The following is a 20778-nucleotide window of genomic DNA, read 5'->3' on the forward strand; positions in this document are numbered from 1 at the left end:
GCAACACATCATCACTCTTACGTAAAAAACACGAAAAAAAAAGAGAGAACTAAGAATCTCAAAACAGAAACACCTCCATCATTTTTCTCTCCGTTGAATCTTCCTTCGTGGCGAGTCGAGCTGTCTCCTCTTCACTCGTATTCTTTCCCATCCCCCTTACAACACTACGCACGGCCACGACCTGCCTATTTACGACCCTCTGCTCGTCCCTAATGACTTTCCTTTGTTCTCATTCAACGCCTCGAGGCCGCCGCTGCTGAATCGACCCCACCACCACAACCACCACCAACACCACCAGCAGTGCCGCCTTGTAATAAAAAGAACAAGACACACTTCGTTCATAATTCTCCCCGTCGCAGTAAGTAGCATAAAACAACTAGTAGAATCCACTCGAATATATATAACGTAGCCAAACTACTACTGGCTTTCTGTTGTAAATACCCATTTATCAGATGTACCAGAGCGGCCGCGGGGATATATTTATATGTAACATCACTTAATATCCACACCATTCGCATTGCCAAAGTGTTTCCCTATATTAATCAGCGTCCGGGTGTTGGCAGCGCGCGCCCTCCCAGTATTAATGTTGGTGGGTCGTCCGTCAGCCACCGAGCGCCAACAAAGCAGAGGCGCGCCACCATCAAACGCTCCCTCATCGCCGCCCCGCGCAGCCTGATGAGATTAAAAAGACGTTTTTGCCAATGGCCTTCCACGCGCTGCTGATGGATTTTTGCTGACGAAGAAGAGGAAGAGGAAGAAGAAAAGGAAGGGAGAAGGTAGAGGAGGTGGAAGATGAAGGTGGAGAAGGTGGAAGACGACGATGACAACGAAGACAAGGAACACAGATGAAGAAGAAGGAGCAGCAACAGACCTGTTAGTTCTTACAAGTGCAGGTAGAAGAAACACATAAAAATGGAGAGTAAACACCAACAGACGTAAGAGGATATGTGTGGCCTTCATTATCTAACGTACAGCCGGAGAAATACTGAAGAAGAATGCTCCTCCACCCACCGCTCCTTTCGAACTTACAGAAGAGTAGAAATGATAACCTCTGTAACAGCACGGAAATATCACAGCCAAGAGAAAGAAGAAAAGAACCATCACTATTGATAATTGTACCTAATCATCGGGAACCAACACCTAAAATAAAGCAAGAAGAGAGAGAGAAAAAAAAAGGAAGAGGCGGAAAAGGAAAAAAGCGATAGAATATAGGAAAGGAGAAACATCGCCTATTATGAATATATCAGAATCAAATCTTACTAAACAAACGAACTGGATTGGAAAGAGGGGGAGTAGAAAGGAGAGAAGAACATCGAAGATCATTCAAGTGTTGGTGGCCTCAAAATATGGACTTTATGCCAACCTCCCGCCACGGTGAAGCAGCTGATCAACTTCTGCCTGACTTGAATCTGCCACGCGCCGCCGCCTGCCTTACAATCCCTCAGTAAATATCATTGAGGGACTAAATTCACGAGCTACAGCCCCCCGCCCTCTCTCTCTCTCTCTCTCTCTCTCTCTCTCTCTCTCTCTCTCTGCTCACACAATCCGATAGAGAGAGAGAGAGAGAGAGAGAGAGAGAGAGAGAGAGAGAGAGAGAGAGAGAGAGAGAGAGAGAGAGAGAGAGAGAATGAAGAAAGAAGAAAGAAAATGGGTAGTCAGATAAAGAGAAAAGGGAGGAAGGAAGGAAGGAAGGAAGGAAGGAAGGAAGGAAGGAGAGGTGGAATAGAGAAGGAGAAAGAGAAGAATCTAATTGATTGTAATAATAGTTTTGGCACTACAATACTAAGAGAGAGAGAGAGAGAGAGAGAGAGAGAGAGAGAGAGAGAGAGAGATGAAGGATAGGATGTCATGCAGTGAATCAGTCCAACACGAGACAGACAAACACGGACAAAAGCTACACCAAGGCACACATTGTCACCGCTTCCATTACTCAACCTGTATATAAATCTGACTCTTGGCTGCGGCTCCTTCCTTCCTTGCTCTGTTTGCTCGCTCCTTCCTTCCTTCCTTGCCTACTTTACCCCTTCCTTCCTTCTTTTCATTTTACACTTCAAAAAATCCTCCTTTTTTTTCTTTCTTTCATTCCTTCATTCACTTTAAAAAATCTTTCCAGCTTTGTACTTCCTTCTAACTTCTCATCTCAACAAGAACACAATTTAAAATCCTCCAGTCTTTGTAAAAACTCAAGGCGTTTAAAAATACAAACCCTTGTGTCACATTACCAAGTCTTCCATTTAAGGCGATTTCTTTGCTTGAATTTATGTGTAGAATAAATGATAATATTCTAAGGCTGTGTTTATGATTATGAAAAGGAGAACTGTCACTATATATTTCTAGTTAATGTATGAAGCTCTGTGGATTATATATTTGATGACTATATTAATTTCGTTTGCCTAAATATGTATATACTTGGTGAAGTTATGCGCACAGGATTATGGGAAGCAGTGTGTGAGTTGATTGTGGCTTATAAACTATCTATTCATCCACCTATCTATCTATCTATCCATCTATCTATCCACTTACCTATCTTAGTGATGCAGACACGTGTACCTGGAGATGTTTTAGGAATCTTTCGCCCAAAACTCATTTTACCACGACACTTTCACGACAGAAGAGAACGAGAACGAAAATGAAAACTCTCTCTCTCTCTCTCTCTCTCTCTCTCTCTCTCTCTCTCTCTCTCTCTCTCTCTCTCTCGTTGGCAATTATCCCCACCGTCCATCATATTCGCGCCAGGAGATTAACTCTTTTGCCTTTCTACCTCGCACACTTTTTTACTCTCTCTCTCTCTCTCTCTCTGATGTTTTTTCTACACTTCATTTCATATTTTCCTTATAATGGCAATGTTTGAGAGTTAATTTCTAATATTTCTTCACTTGCGTCTCTTTCCATCTTTTATTTATTATTTATTTTATTCCCGTTTCTATGTTAAAAAGTTATGCTCTCTAAGGAATAAGTATTTTGTAACTACTCATTATTTCCTTCCTTTCTCGAACTTTCTTCCAATCATTTTTATTCATTGTTCGTTTTCTTCTTCTTCTTTTTTTCTATTTCCTAATTCCTATGTTCGTTATTTCATTACTTTGTTTCTTTTCGTATCCTTCCAATCCTAATATCTCACGTTTATTCTATTGTTCCTTCCCTACATATATAAAATTTCTCATCCTTCTAGTTATGACAATTGCTCTCTCTCTCTCTCTCTCTCTCTCTCTCTCTCTCTCTCTCTCTCTCTCTCTCTCACATCCCTACCTCACACCTTGCTTACTAACCTGTATCTCCACTACCACTTTGCCGTCTCTTGGTCTATCCTCGCAGCTACACACACACACACACACACACACACTGACAACTCACTCACAGCTGAACGCCGCCTCTCGTCGCTCGGGTCTGCCTTGTGATCGCCAGATAAGAAGGTGATTCATGGTGCGAGTGTCTCTTCATTGCGCGAGATTCAGAAGGGAATGAATAGAGCAAGGCGAGCGTGTACGAATAACGCTGCCAGGACGAGTTATTAGCCTGAGGGTGATCGATGTGCGGGATAATTATATTTCTTGGAGAGAGAGAGAGAGAGAGAGAGAGAGAGAGAGAGAGAGAGAGAGAGAGAGAGAGAGAGAGAGATGAATGGTGTAACTGCTCTTTCTCTTCCTATAATTGTTGCTTCTATTACTATTTTTGCTGCTTCTACTGCTACTACTACTACTACTACTTACTACTACTACTACTACTACTACTACTACTACTACTACTACTACTCTATCTATCTGTCTGAGACTTTATATATTCAACAGTTATGCCCAAAGCTTCTTACGAGGGTGACCATACACACACACACACACACACACACACACACACACACACACACACACACACACATTCCACCCACACACATTCCTACCAAAATAACACAACAACATCACCTCCACCAAGACAACACCCTCCTCCTCCTCTTCCTCCTCCTCCTCCACGCCCACGGCACCGCCCTCGCCGCCAACCTCCGTGACACTTACAAACAACCTTAAACTGAAGACAAAAAGCGGCTTGGCATATGATGTGTCTTTCGCTCCTCGTCGAGAGATAAATTAAAGAAAATGCGAGGATGAGGACGAGGGAACAGCACGGAGTAGACCACAGCCAGCCAGTTACCCAGCCAACCAGCCAGCCAGCCAGAGAGACAGACAGACATACAGACAGATAGACAGTCAGACAGCCAGCCAGCCAGCCAGCCAGACACACAGACAGCCAGCCAGTCACCCAGCCAGCCAGATAGACAGACAGACAGACAGACAGATAACCAGCCAGCCAGCCAGCCAGACAGACAGCCAGCCAGTCACCCAGCCAGCCAGCCAGCCAGCCAGCCAGACAGACAGACAGACAGACAGATAGCCAGCCAGCCAGCCAGCCAGACAGACAGATAGCCAGCCAGCCAGCCAGCCAGACAGTCAGCCTCCTCATCAAATTCTCGACTTGAGTAAAAATAACGATCAGAACTAAATAACCAGACTAATCCCTCGCTGCAGCTTGGTTAATCTATTAGTAAGTTGCTCCTTTACCAGTGTTGAGTGGACGCAAGGCTGGTATGTTTTGTTTTTATATTCCATGTGGGCTTATCACGGGAATTAATGAGCTAAAGGGGATACTTTTTGAGATACGAGAGCTGTGAATTTATCTATTTGTATGGGTACTGAAAGAATCCCTCAAAAATAACGTGAACATACAAATAAATACATGAATGATGATGATGATGATGATGATGATAATGATAATAATAATGATAATAATAATAATAATAATAATAATAATAATAATAATAATAATAATAATAATAATAATAATAATAATAATAATAATAATAGTAGTAGTACTTTCCTCCTTCTCTTCCTCTTTCCCCTCAGGTATCATTCATTGACCGAGGAAGTTACTACAGCATTTTCCTCCTCCTCCTCCTCCTCCTCCTCCTCCTTCTGATTCACCGTTTCATTCAGATATCATCCATTGGCAAAGTGATACAATGAACCGTTCTTCTCTTCCACTTCCTCCTCCTCTTCCTCCTCCTTCTCCTCCTCCTCCTCCCTCTAATTCACCATTTCATTCAGATATCATCCATTGGCAAGGCTGGTACAGTGAATCTTTCTTCTTCTTCCTCCTTCTCCGCCAGCTCATTTTCATTCAAATAATCACTGGTATAAGAAGCTACTACGAGAAGCTGTTGCTATTTATTTTCCCAGTGTCGTTGCTGTTGATTACATAACTTCTGCTGCTGTTGTTGTTGCTACTAACCGTACTTCCGCAGTCTTCGTTGGCAAAATTGATAAGGATTTTAATGTTATTTTTTTCTAATATAGTAATCATCATGCCTTTTGTTCTCTAATTTATTTTTATTTTCATTTTTTTTTTTAATGATTCACTACAGTTATGTATTACCAAATTACTCTTCTTCCTCCTCCTCCTCCTCCTCCTCCTCCTCCTTCCTGTCTCTCTTATCTGTAGCCAGTTAGAAATAGTTACCAAACAACCTCGAAAGCATCAAGAGGTCTGTTGCTGTTTGGCTTTCCTTTGTATTCTTTTGTATTCCTCCTCTTTCTCTTCTTTCTTCTCCTCCTCCATCCATCCATCTTATAAAGACAAACAAACCTCTTGCTGCTCGTTCATCTTTTGTGTTCAGTTGTGTTCCTCTTCCTCCTTCTGAAGATATCAATGAAAGGGAAGAAGAACACAATTCTTAGTCTTACTCTCTGCCTCCTCTTCCTCCTCCTCCTCCTCCTCCTTCTTCTTCCTCCTCTTCCTCTTCTTCAATCAGATATCAATGAAAGAGACTAGTTTTCGCTGGCCAATTCAACTTCTCTTCCACCTCCTCCTCTTCCTGAAATCATTCATTGGTAGCTTGCGTACTTTTTTGTAAGGCCAATAATTCACCTTCACCACCACCGCTACCACCTCCTCCACCTCCTCCTCCTCCTCCTCCTCCTCCTCCTCCTCCTCCTCCTCCTCCTTGTTTTCATAGAGGTCATTCATTGGCACTAGATGTTTACTAATATAAATTTTTCCTTCCTCATTCTCTCTCTCTCTCTCTCTCTCTCTCTCTCTCTCTCTCTCTCTCTCTCTCTAATAGATGAATAGAATAAAACACTAAATTCAGTGTGTGTGTGTGTGTGTGTGTGTGTGTGTGTGTGTGTGTGTGTGTGTGTGTGTGTGTGTGTGTGTGTGTGTGTGTGTGTGTGTGTGTGTTTGTTTGTTTGTTTCCAAACATACAAACAGTAAAGGTAAGACAAAAAAAAAAAAAAAAACGAGTTGGAGGTGGTGGTGGTGGTGGTGGTAGCGGTGGTGGTGGTGGCGGTGGCAGTGGTGGCGGTGGTGGTGGTGGCAGAGGTGGCAGTGGTGGTGGTGGGGGTGGGAGTACGAGGGTGATTCCTTAACTTGAAAAATGATTCCCCTCGCGAAGACATTTTTCAGCGACAGATATTCCTGGCGGCGAAGAGGACGAAGGCGGAGGAGACGATGCACAAGAACAAGAAGAAGAAGAAGAAAAAAAAGCAGTGGGCTTGATCAATAGCACTAGGCGGTGACCTGAACGCCTCACGCCCTTATTGGATGAACCTCAACTGTATACCCGCCGTGATTGGTCCGCGAGGCGTCACTCATCGCACACAGAACCCTCGCACGTGACATGAAGCTGATGATGTGGCGAGAGATGCTGGACTCCCCTCCCCGCAGCCTCTCCCTCCCTCTCGAGCAGCGCCACGGGGTAAGAAAAACGGTGCCAGCGAGGTAGGGGCGGCGGACCTCATCACCTCCAACGACGGCGATTAATAGTTCATGAGGGGACTTGCGGGGTCGGGAAGATGATGGAGTCTAGCGAGAGGGGCAGAGAAGGAGGTAGAGCGAGACACAGAGTAAGGAAGATGGAAGGAAGAGGGAATAGGAACAAGGCATGGAGGATGAAAGGAGGAAAAAATAAGATGCATGGAGGAGGGAAGGAAAAGGAACAAGATAGAAAGAAATGAGGAAGAAAGGAGAGATAGGAAACATGGCAAGGAGGAAACAAAGAAAATGAACAAAGCAAGGAAAGTTGGAAAGAAAGGAAGGAAAAGAATAAAGAGACACGGGAAGGAGAAAGAGAGAAAGTACCGAAACTAACCTGGATTTAACGCAGAGGATGGAAGGAACAAAGTAAGGAAAAAGAAAGGAACGAAACCAACGCGGAGATGAAACATTAAAGGGCACGGAATTGTTACCCTGGCCCGCTGGAACTACTGGCACTGCAGAACACAGCCGCACCACAACAAAGCATCACATCAGGGAACCGTATTCACATAAACACTTCTGCGCTGCACATTGAGATTTCTAGTGACAAAATAACACGATATCTACAATACTAATAGGAAAAAAAGCCTTGGGAACACAGCTAAACACTTATATGGCCTTTGAAAACAGTCATGGTGAGGGAGCAAAGTCTCGAAATACACTCAATAGACAGCAACCACACACACACACACACACACACACACCACTGCACCGCCAGACTGGACCGCCTCACCCTGCCGGTCATCCATCACGTCGCCTTATCACCGTTCGAGTCATTAGCGCCTTTGTCCCTCGCGGCAGTTTCCTGTAAATTCGGCGACTGTTGAGGAGAACATTGTGCCGATAACACGACGTGGGAGAGCGGGGAACCATGACCCGAGGGAGCCTTACCCGGGGGACAACCTGGACACGGTCATCTTTCAGGGCGTGGTGACCTGTGTTGTGGTGACCTATACGAAGTGTGACATGTAAGGCTAAAAGGAAGGAGGAGCGAATAAGCTGTGACGTGTCTAAAAATTGGTAACTCACTGGCGATTGTCTGCATGGAGACTAAAGAACACACACACACACACACACACACACACACACACACACACACACACACACACAAAAGCGTTGGAGAAAAGAAAATACCAGAAATAGTAAAAATATAAAAACAATCTTACTTTTTCTCTCTTCCTCTATCATAGTAAGCAAATAAAATCGAAATCAAGCAAACACGACAGAGAGAGAGAGAGAGAGAGAGAGAGAGAGAGAGAGAGAGAGAGAGAGAGAGAGAGAGAGAGAGAGAGAGAGAGAGAGAGAGAGAGCCTAGTCAACATAGAGTAGGAAACGGACGAAGGAGGAGGAGGAGGAGGAGGAGGAGGAGGAGGAGGAGCAGCGTATGGATGGATGTTTGATGTATGGGCGTAGTTAGGGAAGCAAATGACAGCGTGGCGGGTCGGCATGGCTGTTACCGGCACAACCAGGAGCATAATGACCCTCGCTAGTTACTCCCCGTGTTAGATTTATCGGAAATTTATACTGGCGCCGACCCGATTACGCCCCACGGCAGCCGGTAGCCAATTTACGGAAGGGTCATGATGAAGGAAGGAGAAGAAGCGCCTGGTGGTGATCGCTTGGCTCTCTGCTCTCACCACGACTGTTTTCAAAGGCCACAGAGATGATTAGCGGGGTTTTTAAGAGTATTCCTCCAGTTAATAATGTAGAAATCTTGTCACTCTGCCTCTAGAACAGCAGGAACAAAAACACCTTAAAAAAACTTGTGTAAATTTCAATAAACCCTTTTGAAACAGTGAAGTTGAAGCTCAGAAGGGTTTGAAAATACGAGCTAGTAATGAAGAAATCTTGTCACTCTGCCTCTAGAACCGCAAAAAATCTTGTCACTCTGCCTCTAGGACCGCAAAAACAAAAGTACCTTAAAAACTTCGTATGTTTCAATAAAGCCTTTTCAAACAGTGGTGGTGAAGTACAGAAGGGTTTGAGAATACGAGCTTAAGAGCAAAAAGGAGAGCTAGGTCGACGACAAGCACATGGGTTTGTCTCGCTCCTCATAATCCCTTAGTTACTTGGACACATTTTCGCCTTGAGATTTGTGTACGATTAGACCATTTTATCGACATTAGGAAGAGTTTATGGAGGTCAGAAGATTAATGGCAGCAGTTTTCACTATTTCAATCCTTCACATGAGTTTCCGAAGTTGTATGAAACCACCAAATAGTAACCAGAATGAATATGGAAACGCGTCATGCTACTGAAGGGGTTAAATATATATTGTTGTGAAGGTCCTTTGGTGATATCTTCCAGTACGATAAAGATTGTTTACTTTTTTGACATACACAAATAATGACACACAGGAAAAAGATATTACACCAAAAAAATGAAGGAACTGATGAAAGAAAAAAAAATCAAATCACAGGGAAAAAGAATATACACAGAGAGAGAGAGAGAGAGAGAGAGAGAGAGAGAGAGAGAGAGAGAGAGAGAGAGAGAGAGAGAGAGAGAGAGAGAGAGAGAGAGAGAGAGAGAGAGAGAGATAAATTAACAAAAATGCAGGCGCGGAAATCGTAAAAAGAAGAGGATTAGGATTAGGATTAGGAAGAGGAGGAGGAGGAGGAGGAGGAGGAGGAGGAGGAGGAGGAGGAGGAAGTGGCACAAGATTCCCACGCCATTCAAACCTAAACGGAACAGATACCAAGAGAGAGAGAGAGAGAGAGAGAGAGAGAGAGAGAGAGAGCAGCGTGGCTACCTGTTTGACCTCTAATGTGAATTATTCTCCCTTACGGCCCGTCAGGTCACGACATCCTCTCTCTCTCTCTCTCTCTCTCTCTCTCTCTCTCTCTCTCTCTCTCTCTCTCTCTCTCTCTCGTTTATGTTATATCTCAAGCAAAAAGCCCAGTTTTAGATTTGATTAAGTTATGCTATGAGAGAGAGAGAGAGAGAGAGAGAGAGAGAGAGAGAGAGAGAGAGAGAGAGAGAGAGAGAGAGAGAGAGTCGAAACACTCGAATACATATACATTAAATTAGATATAATCTGGAGAATGGAAAGAAGAGAGAGAGAGAGAGAGAGAGAGAGAGAGAGAGAGAGAGAGAGAGAGAGAGAGAGAGAGAGAGAGAGAGAGAGAGAGAGAGAGAGAGAGAGAGAGAGAGAGAGAGACAAAAAATGGAAATAGAAATGAAGAGAAAGAGGTAAAGATAATAAACGATGGAAGAGTGATGAGATGTGGGAGAGAGAGAAGGAAGAAACACCCGTCAGACGCTTCCCTCCATCCTTCCCTCCTTCTCTCCCTCCCTCCCTTCCCTCCTTCTCTCCCTCCCTCCTTCCCTCCTTCCCTTCCTCCAACACGCCAATAAAGATTCAAAGGCAACACAAGACACAGTAATTTACAGCAATTTTAACATACTGGCTTGGGACAGGATGGCCAACCCATGATGATGATGATGATGATGATGATGATGATGATGGTGGTGGTGGTGGTGGTGGTGGTGGTGATGATGGTAGTGGTGGTGGTGTACATGTAAATCATTTTCTTGTTCTTGTTTTCTTTTTTTTATGTTGTTGTTCTCTTTGTTATTTTGGTGGTGATGGTGGTGGTGGTAGTGATGGTGGTGGTGGTGATGGTGGTGGTGATGATGGTGAAGGTGATGGTAAGGTCGATCCCTTTACTGATCTACTGAATGAGGAAGAAGAAAGTGACTAATCGATAATGAAAGACAAAATGGAGGAGGAGGAGGAGGAGGAGAGAGGAGGAGGAGGAGGAGGAGGTAATGGTAGTAGCCATAAGGGTGATGGAGGCAGGTGGTGGAAAATAGCGATGAGTGGTGATGGAGGAGGAGGAGGAGAAGGAGAAGGAAGAGGAGGAGGAGGAGGAGGAGGAGGAGGAGGAGGAGGAGGAGGAGGAGGAGAAGATGAGGGAGATGGTGGTAGTATGACTGACGACACATCTCCTCCTCTCCTCCTCCTCCTCCTCCTCCTCCTCCTCCTCCTCCTCCTCCTCCTTCTTTACAGAGAGAGAGAGAGAGAGAGAGAGAGAGAGAGAGAGAGAGAGAGAGAGAGAGAGAGTTAATCATTTCGTTTTACCATTGCCACTCTTACACCTGGCGGTCTCCCTCCCACTTTCCCTCCCTCCCTCTCTCCCTTCCTTCCTTCCTTCCTCGCCAGTGTCACTTTACCAATACCTGTCACCAAAACCACCACCACCACAACCACCACCACCATCACCACCACCAACACGGCTCCTGCAGCACACAGACGGATACACAGACAGACAGGCAGACACACAGACAGACACCTGCTCGTTGTTGATTTGCATATCATGACCTGTGGGTGTAGGAAGGCAGGCAGATAGACGTAACCCTGCAACCACCACTAAACCCTCTTATGAACACTAATATCAGAGGTGTAGGGGCCAGCAGCGCACGCCACCACAGGCTGCTTCACTCACCCCCGTCAGTCAGTCAGTCAGTCAGTCACCGCTCGCTGCCTGGTACTCGTAAACCTATCATATCCGACCGTCAAGTAACACTAAGGCGGATCCAATAGTAGTTTTAACAAGGATTTTCACTCTAGTGCATCTTGTCACTAAGAGCCACATCACCACAGCCGCACAGGAGCCCCGCGTGCGTCACATCCGCGTCACATCACAGTGCGGAGCGTCATCGCCTCTCTACTAGACTGTCGGCAGCCAACACGCAAGGCCGAGCGAGTCCCGAGGCGGCGACGGTGGTGTTGGTGGTAGTGGTGGGGGTGGTGGTGGTTGGGTCTGTGGTGTCAACGTTTTGTGTGTGTGTGTGTGTGTGTGTGTGTGTGTGTGTGTGTGTGTGTGTGTGTGTGTGTGTGTGTGTGTGTGTGTGTGTGTGTGTGTGTGTGTCCTATATCTGTTTGAAAGAGTGCACTAAGATATTTACTCTCAATTAATTACAATGTCAAATAATTTTTGTCTAAATGTCCATTCTGTCAAAACGAGTCTTGAGAGAGAGAGAGAGAGAGAGAGAGAGAGAGAGAGAGAGAGAGAGAGATAATATCAATAGTGGATGAATTCGCGTCCATCTGAATGCATGGAGGACTGTGATGATGCGTTCAGTGAGGAGGAGGAGGAGGAGGAGGAGGAGGAGGAGGACAAGAACAAGAACAACAGCAAGAACAAGAACAACAAGGCCAAGAACAAGAAGAACAAGAAGGACAAGAACAAGAAGAAAAATGAGAAAGAAAGAAAAGAACTGAAAAAGAACAAAAATAAAAAAAAACAAGAAACGAAAAAGAAATTAGTAGTAGTAGTAGTAGTAGTAGTAGTAGTAGTAGTAGTAGTAGTAGTAGTAGTAGTAGTAGAAGCAGCACTCGAGTTCAAGGTGTAGAGGAAGTGCGGGCATAGCGGCAGGAGGCGGCGTGTAATCAGGCAGTGGAGGGAGTAATCCATCGTATAATTAGCAGGGAAGCATAGTGCCGGCCGCCCCGCGATTACCCACCATTCACAATCCCATGACATCTGCAAACGACGCCAAATAGGACGATATAACTCAAACGGGTTCTTCTTCTTCTTCTCGTCCTCATCTTCCTTTTCTTTTTTTTTTTTTCTTCTCATATTCTTTCCATGTTCTTCATATTCTCTACTGTATTTTTATTTTTTTTTTTTTCTTCCTCTCTCTTTCTCGTTCTTCATCAGGGTTCTTCTTCTTCTTCTTCTTCTTCTTCTTCTTCTCGTCCTCATCTTCTTTTTTTTCTTCTTATGCTCTTTTCATGTTCTTCATCTTCTCTACTGTATCTTTTTTTCTTTTTTTTTCTTTTTTCCATCTTTCTCTTCTTTCTCGTTCTTCATCTTTTTAGTATTTTTGCCTTGTTGTTATTATTATTATTATTATTATTATTATTATTATTATTATTATTATTACTATTATTATTATTATCATTACTATTATTCATTCGTACTCTACCTCTTCTTTCTATTTTTTTTCTTTCTAAACGCATTTTGAAATTCATCTTCATAATATTTTTTTTTCTTTTTCCTCCTCCTTCTTTTCCTCCACACGTAATCCAATACTCTTGCCGAACAGTAATCTCACTCTCCACCTCCTCTTCTTCTTCTTCCTCCTCCTCCTCCTCCTCCTCCTCCTCCTCCTCCTCCTCCTCCTCCTCCATAGTATGACTACAGCTCCGTTCACGCGATATTTATGACTCTAAGCGAGGCACATAATTGGCGTTACATTTTCCCAGAATCATTATCTACGGTCATATGAAAGAAGAAGAAGAAGAAGAAAGAAAGAAAGAAAAAATGAAAGAAAAAAACAAGTGATGATGTTGATGATGAGGAGGTGATGGTGATGGTGATGACTAACAACAACAATGACAATAACAAAAACAACAAGGAGGAGGAGGAGGAGGAGGAGGAGGAAAAGGAGAAGAGGACGACGAAGAGAACGGTAAAGAAAGGGAATGAAGAAAAAGAACAAGAACTCGTGGAAAACAAAACTAGAACAATAAAAAAAAGAAGAAGAAAAGAAACAAGAGCAACAGAAGTCGTAGTCTGAGGAAGAGGAAGAGGAGGAAGAGAAAGAATAAAAAAAAAAATGTAAAGGAAATAACACATCGGACAATACAAGAAGCAATAACCCGCTTCTCTAATTCTACCTCCAGGTATTCATGTCACCCGAGTCTCATTATGACCTGCGCCTGACGAGAACAGTTAAAAAGAATAGTGTCAATACGTTTCCAGCCAGACAAGAACAGAAGCAATAGCCGCCTGTCATTTCTAATCGACTGCAGTTCCACCTGTCAGTTATTCCCGTCAGTTACTGCAGGACCTGTCAATCTCGCTCCGGCAGGCAAGGGAGGCACGGCAGCAAGACGAGTACGGCTGGGAAGTCCTGCAGGTGGAGCTAAACTCGCGCTTCCGAAGAATACTTAGCGATGGCGGCAGACACAGCGACCAATGAGAGCACGAGGTGGCGGGTGGCGGGCCGTGAGTGGCTGTCGGGCCGCCGCTTTCGCTGATGGACACACGGGGCAATACCTTAATCATTGTTATTACCGCCGACCCCAACCCTTCATCCGCTCCGCCGGCAACACATCATGGACGGGGATTACAGACGCCTGCCATTATCTCGGGGCTCATCTCAAAAACAGAGGGAATATTGCGCTTGGTGTGTCCGCAGTACGACGCGAGGGTGACCCGCTGGACGCCCCGACGCAAGGCCCACTGTCCCTTGGCGTGGCTTGGCGAGGTTGCTGGAACACTCACTCACTCTTGGTGCACCGACACACCTTGACAAAATGAAGTTCTGCCCAATCATGAGGTCGATGTTGCTGCGTCTGGGGGAAGGTAGATGGCAGGACTGCATGCGAAAGGCGGCTGATAGTGATGTTTTCAGGAAATTTGTGAGACGAGGAGGATGAGGAGCATTCCACGCTAGAAAATGGCAGGGAACGTGGATGAATGGATGGATAGATAGATAGATGGATGGACAAGCATGGAACCCGGGTACTGACATCCTTGAGTTTTTGCAGCTTTTTCTTTTTATTTTTTGCATTTTGTTCATTGTTTTGAGAGAGAGAGAGAGAGAGAGAGAGAGAGAGAGAGAGAGAGAGAGAGAGAGAGATTTATGCTACGACCTAAAATAACACGCTTCCACTGTCTTTCGCATTATAATCCTCCTCCATTAATCAGCAAAATTCTACTTATACCTTTGAATGAATAAGAGTATCAAAACACCTACCTATATTCGTCAACTTTCTAGGAATCTCTCCATATATCTAACTTTCTGGGCGCAGGATTGTAAGCGAGGTTCCATTTCATTTTTTCTTTCTCTATCTCTCAGTAAGAGGCCTCAACATTAGAAAAATAAGTAAATAAAAATACTTTCTAAATTAACGAAGTGTACAGTACTTTTTGAAAGCGGAATCTAAAAGCAACAAATATATTACTTTCCTAACAGAACGAATGACAAAAAAAATCTTCCTCAATAAAAACTAGTTGAGTAGTATTTCAGTTTTTGAGCACGGTAGATAAAGATGCATGTTATGTAAAAAAAAATGAGAATAACAACCAAAATTTTCCGCAGAACAAGTTTGCAAGAACCTGTCTAACTCTACAAATAACTTTGAGACAATTCAAAGTTTTATGTCAATACTAATAATGTGATGATTGCAACTATAAACACAACTCGTTCATTCACTTCAGTAAAGAACGAAGACTCTGTATAGCAACACTAATAACACACAAACTTAACAACAACTACCTTTTACACGCCCCATGGCAACACATCTTTCCTGTAATATTTGTAAACACTGAACACACACCGACAAACAAACACGCGCCTCACTACAGTGTCCCCATAGACCTGTACTTTCCCCTGTAGATAAACACACACAATGAGACAAGCCTGGCGACCTGTAACTCAGGGTCTGATGTAATAACACTTTCCTGTAGAGTTTGTAAACAGAGTGAACAGCCGCCGCCAAACGCACCAGACGCGCCGCCTCACAGACCCGCGCGCCGCTCTGTTTACTAACACCCGGGCACACAAGCCGGCCGGGGCAGGGATGACCTCCTCAAACTGTCCCTAACACTCCCTCGTCCCTGCCCGGCCGCTTTGTTCCATATCAGGTTGTCTCTGTTCCTTTACTAGTGGGTCCTCAGCCCGCCACTGTGTTCCCTCCCTTGTCTCTGGATCAAGGAACCTTTGTACAGTCGTGGTCACAAGTGGAGTAACCGGCACTCATTTCTAGTTTTTCTTTTTTTTTCACAACTTTGAAGTCATCTGTTGTGCTAATAGTTTCCTTAAGAACTCTGACACTTGGCAGATTCATAGAGAAGGAAAAAGCGTTTAACACTGGAGCTGAATGTTACTCGACTTCTGACTGTGAGCATAGAAGACCTCATGTCACCGCCGACAAGCGTGTAGGTCAAGACCGACACAGCAACACACGCCAAGCACTGACCTGTTTGAACTGCTCCTCGAAGCTCCAGGACTGCTGACTCTGGTGTGGCTCGGGCGTATGGGAGGGCGTGCGGGCGCCGTTGCCCGAGGAGTCGCGAGAGCCAGCCGAGCCGGGCGTGGGAGGCATCTGCGTGGTGGGCGGCAGGCCGACCGTGCTGGGGATGAAGGGCAGGTGTGGCCCGGGCGGCACCAGCGAGGGCGGCCCGCCGCCCCGCATGGCGTTCATGAGTGCCTGTGGCGACGACAAGAGCGACTCTCGCTGGCGGTGCAGCGCCTCCGCCCGCAGCACCAGGTCGCGCGAGTCCTCCTCCCCGTCACCGTCCTCCTGCGGCAGACACACACAGCGTCAGCAAGGCATACCACTCACAACAAGCAACACAAAAAACCCACACGTATTTACAGCACACCATCCAAGTCGTGCAACATTAATGCCAGACAGCTCCCATCCATCACAGCATTCACACAATACACCACTGACGCTAAACAACACACGTATACCATGCAACACACACACACACTATAATAATGTCAAACACAACTTATAGCACACAAAATAGCTATGCACACACACACACACACACACACACACACACACACACACACACACACACACACACACACACAATTACTACTAAGCCACCACTACTGCTGCAGCTGCTGGGACAGGAATACCAGGACATGAAAGACAACAGCTAGCAACACATAAAAGCATCAATTACGAGGCACACAAAGAGACTGTTAAGGCCAGACAGGTGTTGTTTTCACACCTCCCCGCAACACCAAAGCTCTTACTCCACACCTTGCACTGAAATTACATCGAATTATACTAACTTACGTACACACCTGCCGCCCCCCTCCCCCCATCTCTCTCTCTCTCTCTCTCTCTCTCTCTCTCTCTCTCTCTCTCTCTCTCTCTCTCTCTCTCTCTCTCTCTCTCTCTCTCTCTCTCTCTCTCTAAGACATTTCCCACCTCTATAGACAACATCTCAGTCATCATCATCATCATCATCACTATCTCTCACTACCACCATCATTATCATCACAAAACACCATTGTAATCATCACTACTCATCATTACTCATCACAATCATTTACTGTTCATCACTCACTGTCATTCACTATCATCACCACCACTATCATCACCTCTCATTCATCACTCATCATTATCATCGCCGTTCATCACCATTCATTATCCCTATCATCGCCAGCCACACCTTCATTCACACCTGATTAATTTACTTTCCTTGCACTGAAATTATACAACCATGACAAATAAATAAGTAATAATAATAGTACTTAAGTAAATAATATAACCATGACAAATATATAAGTAAGTGCAGACGGATATAAACTTATTAATACTTTATCATTCTCTTGCATATTTTTCCTTTCGTTTTTCATTTCTCAGTTTTCCCTTCCCTATATTTTTTTTCTATTTATTTCCTTAACCCCTTCAATACTGGGAAATATTTTTTACATTGAAGTTTGTGTACGATAAGATCATTCTATTGACATCAGGGAGGGTCTATGGAGGTCAGAAGATCAAAATAGCGAAGACTGTAGTTTCTGAAGCTGTACATAACCACCAGATAGTAAGCAGTATGAATATGGAAACGGATCATGGTACTCAAAGGCTTAAACTAAAAAAAATAAAGCGCATAATATGAAAATTGTTGACTTAATATATACTGGTCTGACTTTCTTTACATCTTAAACTATTGAAATAAAACAAACACTTGATACGAAGACCCACAGAAAACACACATACATACATACGTATATTAACACGAATAAACCTAGTTGGCAACAAAGAGGCAAGAGTGAGGAGGGAAAGGGGGAGGGAGGAAAGAAGAGGGAAATATGATGACGGGAGAGGAGAGAGAGAGAGAGAGAGAGAGAGAGAGGGGAGGAAAGAGAAAGGATCAAAATGTACTATTGGTTGTGATGAAAGAGGGAGAAGGGAGTGAAGGAATGGATGATGTTGGGGAGGAGGGAGAGAGGGAGAGGTGGTGACAGAGTAAAGGGGAAGGAGGGAGGTAAGGGGAGATGGGAAGAGGGGAGTGGAGGGTAGAGGAAAGTTAATGTTAGGGACGATGAGAGAGAGAGAGAGAGAGAGAGAGAGAGAGAGAGTTATTTTCCTACCATTCCCTCCTTCTTTCTTCCTTAAAATTAATATGCAAACAACAATCACTCTGAACCACTCACATTCACTTATTCATTCTCATGCTCTTCTTCCTCCTTCCCTCACACACACACACACACACACACACACACACACACACACAAGCCATCAACTATACATAGACAATTAATTTTCGCTTCCTCCTCCTCCTCCTTCATCTCCTCCTCCTCCTCCTCCTCCTCCTCCTCCTCTTCCTCCAACACCTCGTTCCTTTTCAGAGGCGACTGCACTTCTCTGTTCCCACGAGCATAATGAAAGCAGAATAATATCACACGGAAGGTGAAAAAAAAAAGAAGTGGGAATGGACGCAGGCACCGATGAATTCCCGGAAAAAAAAGAGACAATTTCTGGAGAGAATGTTGGTGTTTACGAAGCTCAAACTCCGTAATTCGTGTCATTTCTTTCATTTATTTGTTCCACGTTGGCACACTGACTGAATGTGTTTGGTGTGACTAGTCTTTTCTGTCCAGTTGCTCTCTCTCTCTCTCTCTCTCTCTCTCTCTCTCTCTCTCTCTCTCTCTCTCTCTCTCTCTCTCTCTCTCTCTCTCTCTCTCTCTCATATAAGCATTATACTTAAAGGCCATTGAGATGATTAGTTAGATTTTTCGTAGTTTTTTTCCGGAATAATTACGCGGAATCCTTGTTAAACTATCTTTAGAATCATGAAAAGTAGCCAAGATAGGATACTTATACAGAATCTTTGTCAAACCGTCACTAGAACCAAAAAACATCCTTGGAAACCTTCATCATTTCCACAAGAGCCTGTTGAGAGAATGCACCAAAACATTTCAAGATCACGTAGGTACCAATGACTCGTCCCTATGCACCCCAGTCCAGTCCAGCCAGTGAAGCCAAGCCAAGACAAGCCAAGCCAAGCCAAGCCAAGGCAAATCAAGTTAACCCCAGCCAGTCAAGTCCTTCTCATATATTCGTCCCCCGCTTTAATAAATAGCTCATCCGTTAACATTAGTTTATTCATTTGCTTTTGATCCCTTACACATTCACGTCATGCCGGTGTCCATGACGGTGCACTCGTAGCCGCTGCGCCCCGTCATTAGGCGTCGTGTCCTCTCAGGGAGTTCGTCGCGGGGCGCTTAGTTGCCGGCAGTTGCCACACGCACTCGCTTCTCTACCTCTCGCCCTCTCTCCTTCCCGTTCCCTCACCGCGCTCAAGATCAATCACGTAAGGTACAGTCGCATGCAGTATTCATTTGGCGCTCACAATAGCCACTAAATCATCGGCGATATTGACGAGTCATGCTTATAATGCACACTACAAGGCCCGTGTCCCAGATGGAGGCGCATTACTCACCGGGAATATAAATAAAAATCCTCACTTTACAGGTCGGCCGCACATAGCGTGGCCACAATAGCGCAAGGGACAAATGCATCGTAATATTAAATAAACGCGCAGTTAATATCAGGTGACTATTGGCTAAGGACGAGACCTGCTGTGAGGTACTGACGCCGGCCGCCCAAGCTCCACCAACCACACACACACACACACACACACACACACACACACACACACACAAGACCTGCGCGGCGTTCATACTCCAGACGACCTGAATCGTCAACGCCCTAAAGTAGAAGAGTAACGACAATCCAATACGGGCAGGACACGCACCTCCCTCTTCATCTTGGCCTGCAGGAGGGTGTGGAGGCGGTCGTACAGGTTGTGGCCATTATTATTGTTATTGTTGTTGGGTGAGCCGGGCGGGGGAGTGGAGCCCAGACCGCCTTCCCTCGCCGCCTGGCTGAAGATTGAGGCTGCGGACACTTGCTGGCGGAGTTTGGCTAGAATGTCCTCCCCTTCAACGACTCCCCCGCCCACGCCTCCGTCTGGTTTGAGTGGACTGTCGCGGCCGCCCATCAGACCCAGACTGTCCTCCTGCTCCATGTCTGACACACGCTCCTCTGTACCAGACTGCAGGGAGAGAGAGAGAGAAGGGTGCGTTACTTATTGCTTTGAGAGAGAGAGAGAGAGAGAGAGAGAATGTGTGTGTGTGTGTGTGTGTGTGTGTGTGTGTGTGTGTGTGTGTGTGTGTGTGTGTGTGTGTGTGTGTGTGTGTGTGTGTGTTTGTCAAGTGTCACAATCACAACAATGTCAAGTAAAATATATAAATCATTATCATTAACATTTTTATCACAATAATCATTATCAACATACTTCTCCAACACAGAGTGAGGAAAAGAAGGACGAAAACGAGAAAGGCGAGGAGGAGGAGGAGGAAACAGAAGAGGAGGAGGAGGAGGAGGAGGAGGAGGAGGAGGAGGAGGAGGAGGAGGAGGAGAAGGAGGAGCACCACGTAAACATAGCCACGCCAAGGCCAAACCAAGTTAATTTACATCATTATAACCACACCAAGCGAGCGGGACAACGCTTTCTCGCTCAGTCTTGCCTAATAAGTAATGCGTCAGACTGAATACATCATTTTTAACAGCATTTCTAGCCTTTGTTATGCAGTATTAAACTCTCTAACAACATTTTTATTTATTATTATTTTTAGGAAAGGAAAAAAAGTGAAAGGAAAAAAAAGAATATTACCAAGGAAAACCAAACAGCATCAGACCTTTTGGTCCTTACAACTTTGGTGACTGCTTCTGACTTTCTACTGTACAGGTTAAAGAGATAGGACAGTAAAGCAGAAGGTTCCTCCCCACCCACCACTCCCTCCTGCTTGTACTGGCATAGAAATGGTTGAGAGAAAGCGTCTTGAAATATGAAAAAAAATATATAACATTTTAATAGGAAAAGATTAATGGATGCAGAGAAGATGAAAAGAAGAAAAGGGAAAAGAGGAAGCATTTTCAAACGCTACTTCTATATAGGTGTCAAGAAATTTGTCTCTGAATTTTGG

General features: G+C 44.7%; 1 protein-coding gene across 4 annotated transcripts in view; it reads right to left on the reverse strand.

The window, feature by feature from the left end:
• Positions 1–20778, reverse strand: part of LOC123504167 (protein dead ringer homolog) — a 221049-nt gene that overhangs the window by 169448 nt on the left and 30823 nt on the right. For all 4 annotated transcript variants that reach the window (XM_045254505.1, XM_045254504.1, XM_045254503.1 and 1 more), the window contains exons 2-3: positions 19545–19844; positions 15737–16060 (exon numbers count right to left, since the gene is read on the reverse strand). In XM_045254505.1, the coding sequence (XP_045110440.1) occupies positions 15737–16060; positions 19545–19844 (624 nt within the window). The remainder of the gene's footprint in view (positions 1–15736; positions 16061–19544; positions 19845–20778) is intronic.

Source organism: Portunus trituberculatus, chromosome 15 (assembly GCF_017591435.1).
Source record: "Portunus trituberculatus isolate SZX2019 chromosome 15, ASM1759143v1, whole genome shotgun sequence".
Taxonomy (NCBI): domain Eukaryota; kingdom Metazoa; phylum Arthropoda; class Malacostraca; order Decapoda; family Portunidae; genus Portunus; species Portunus trituberculatus.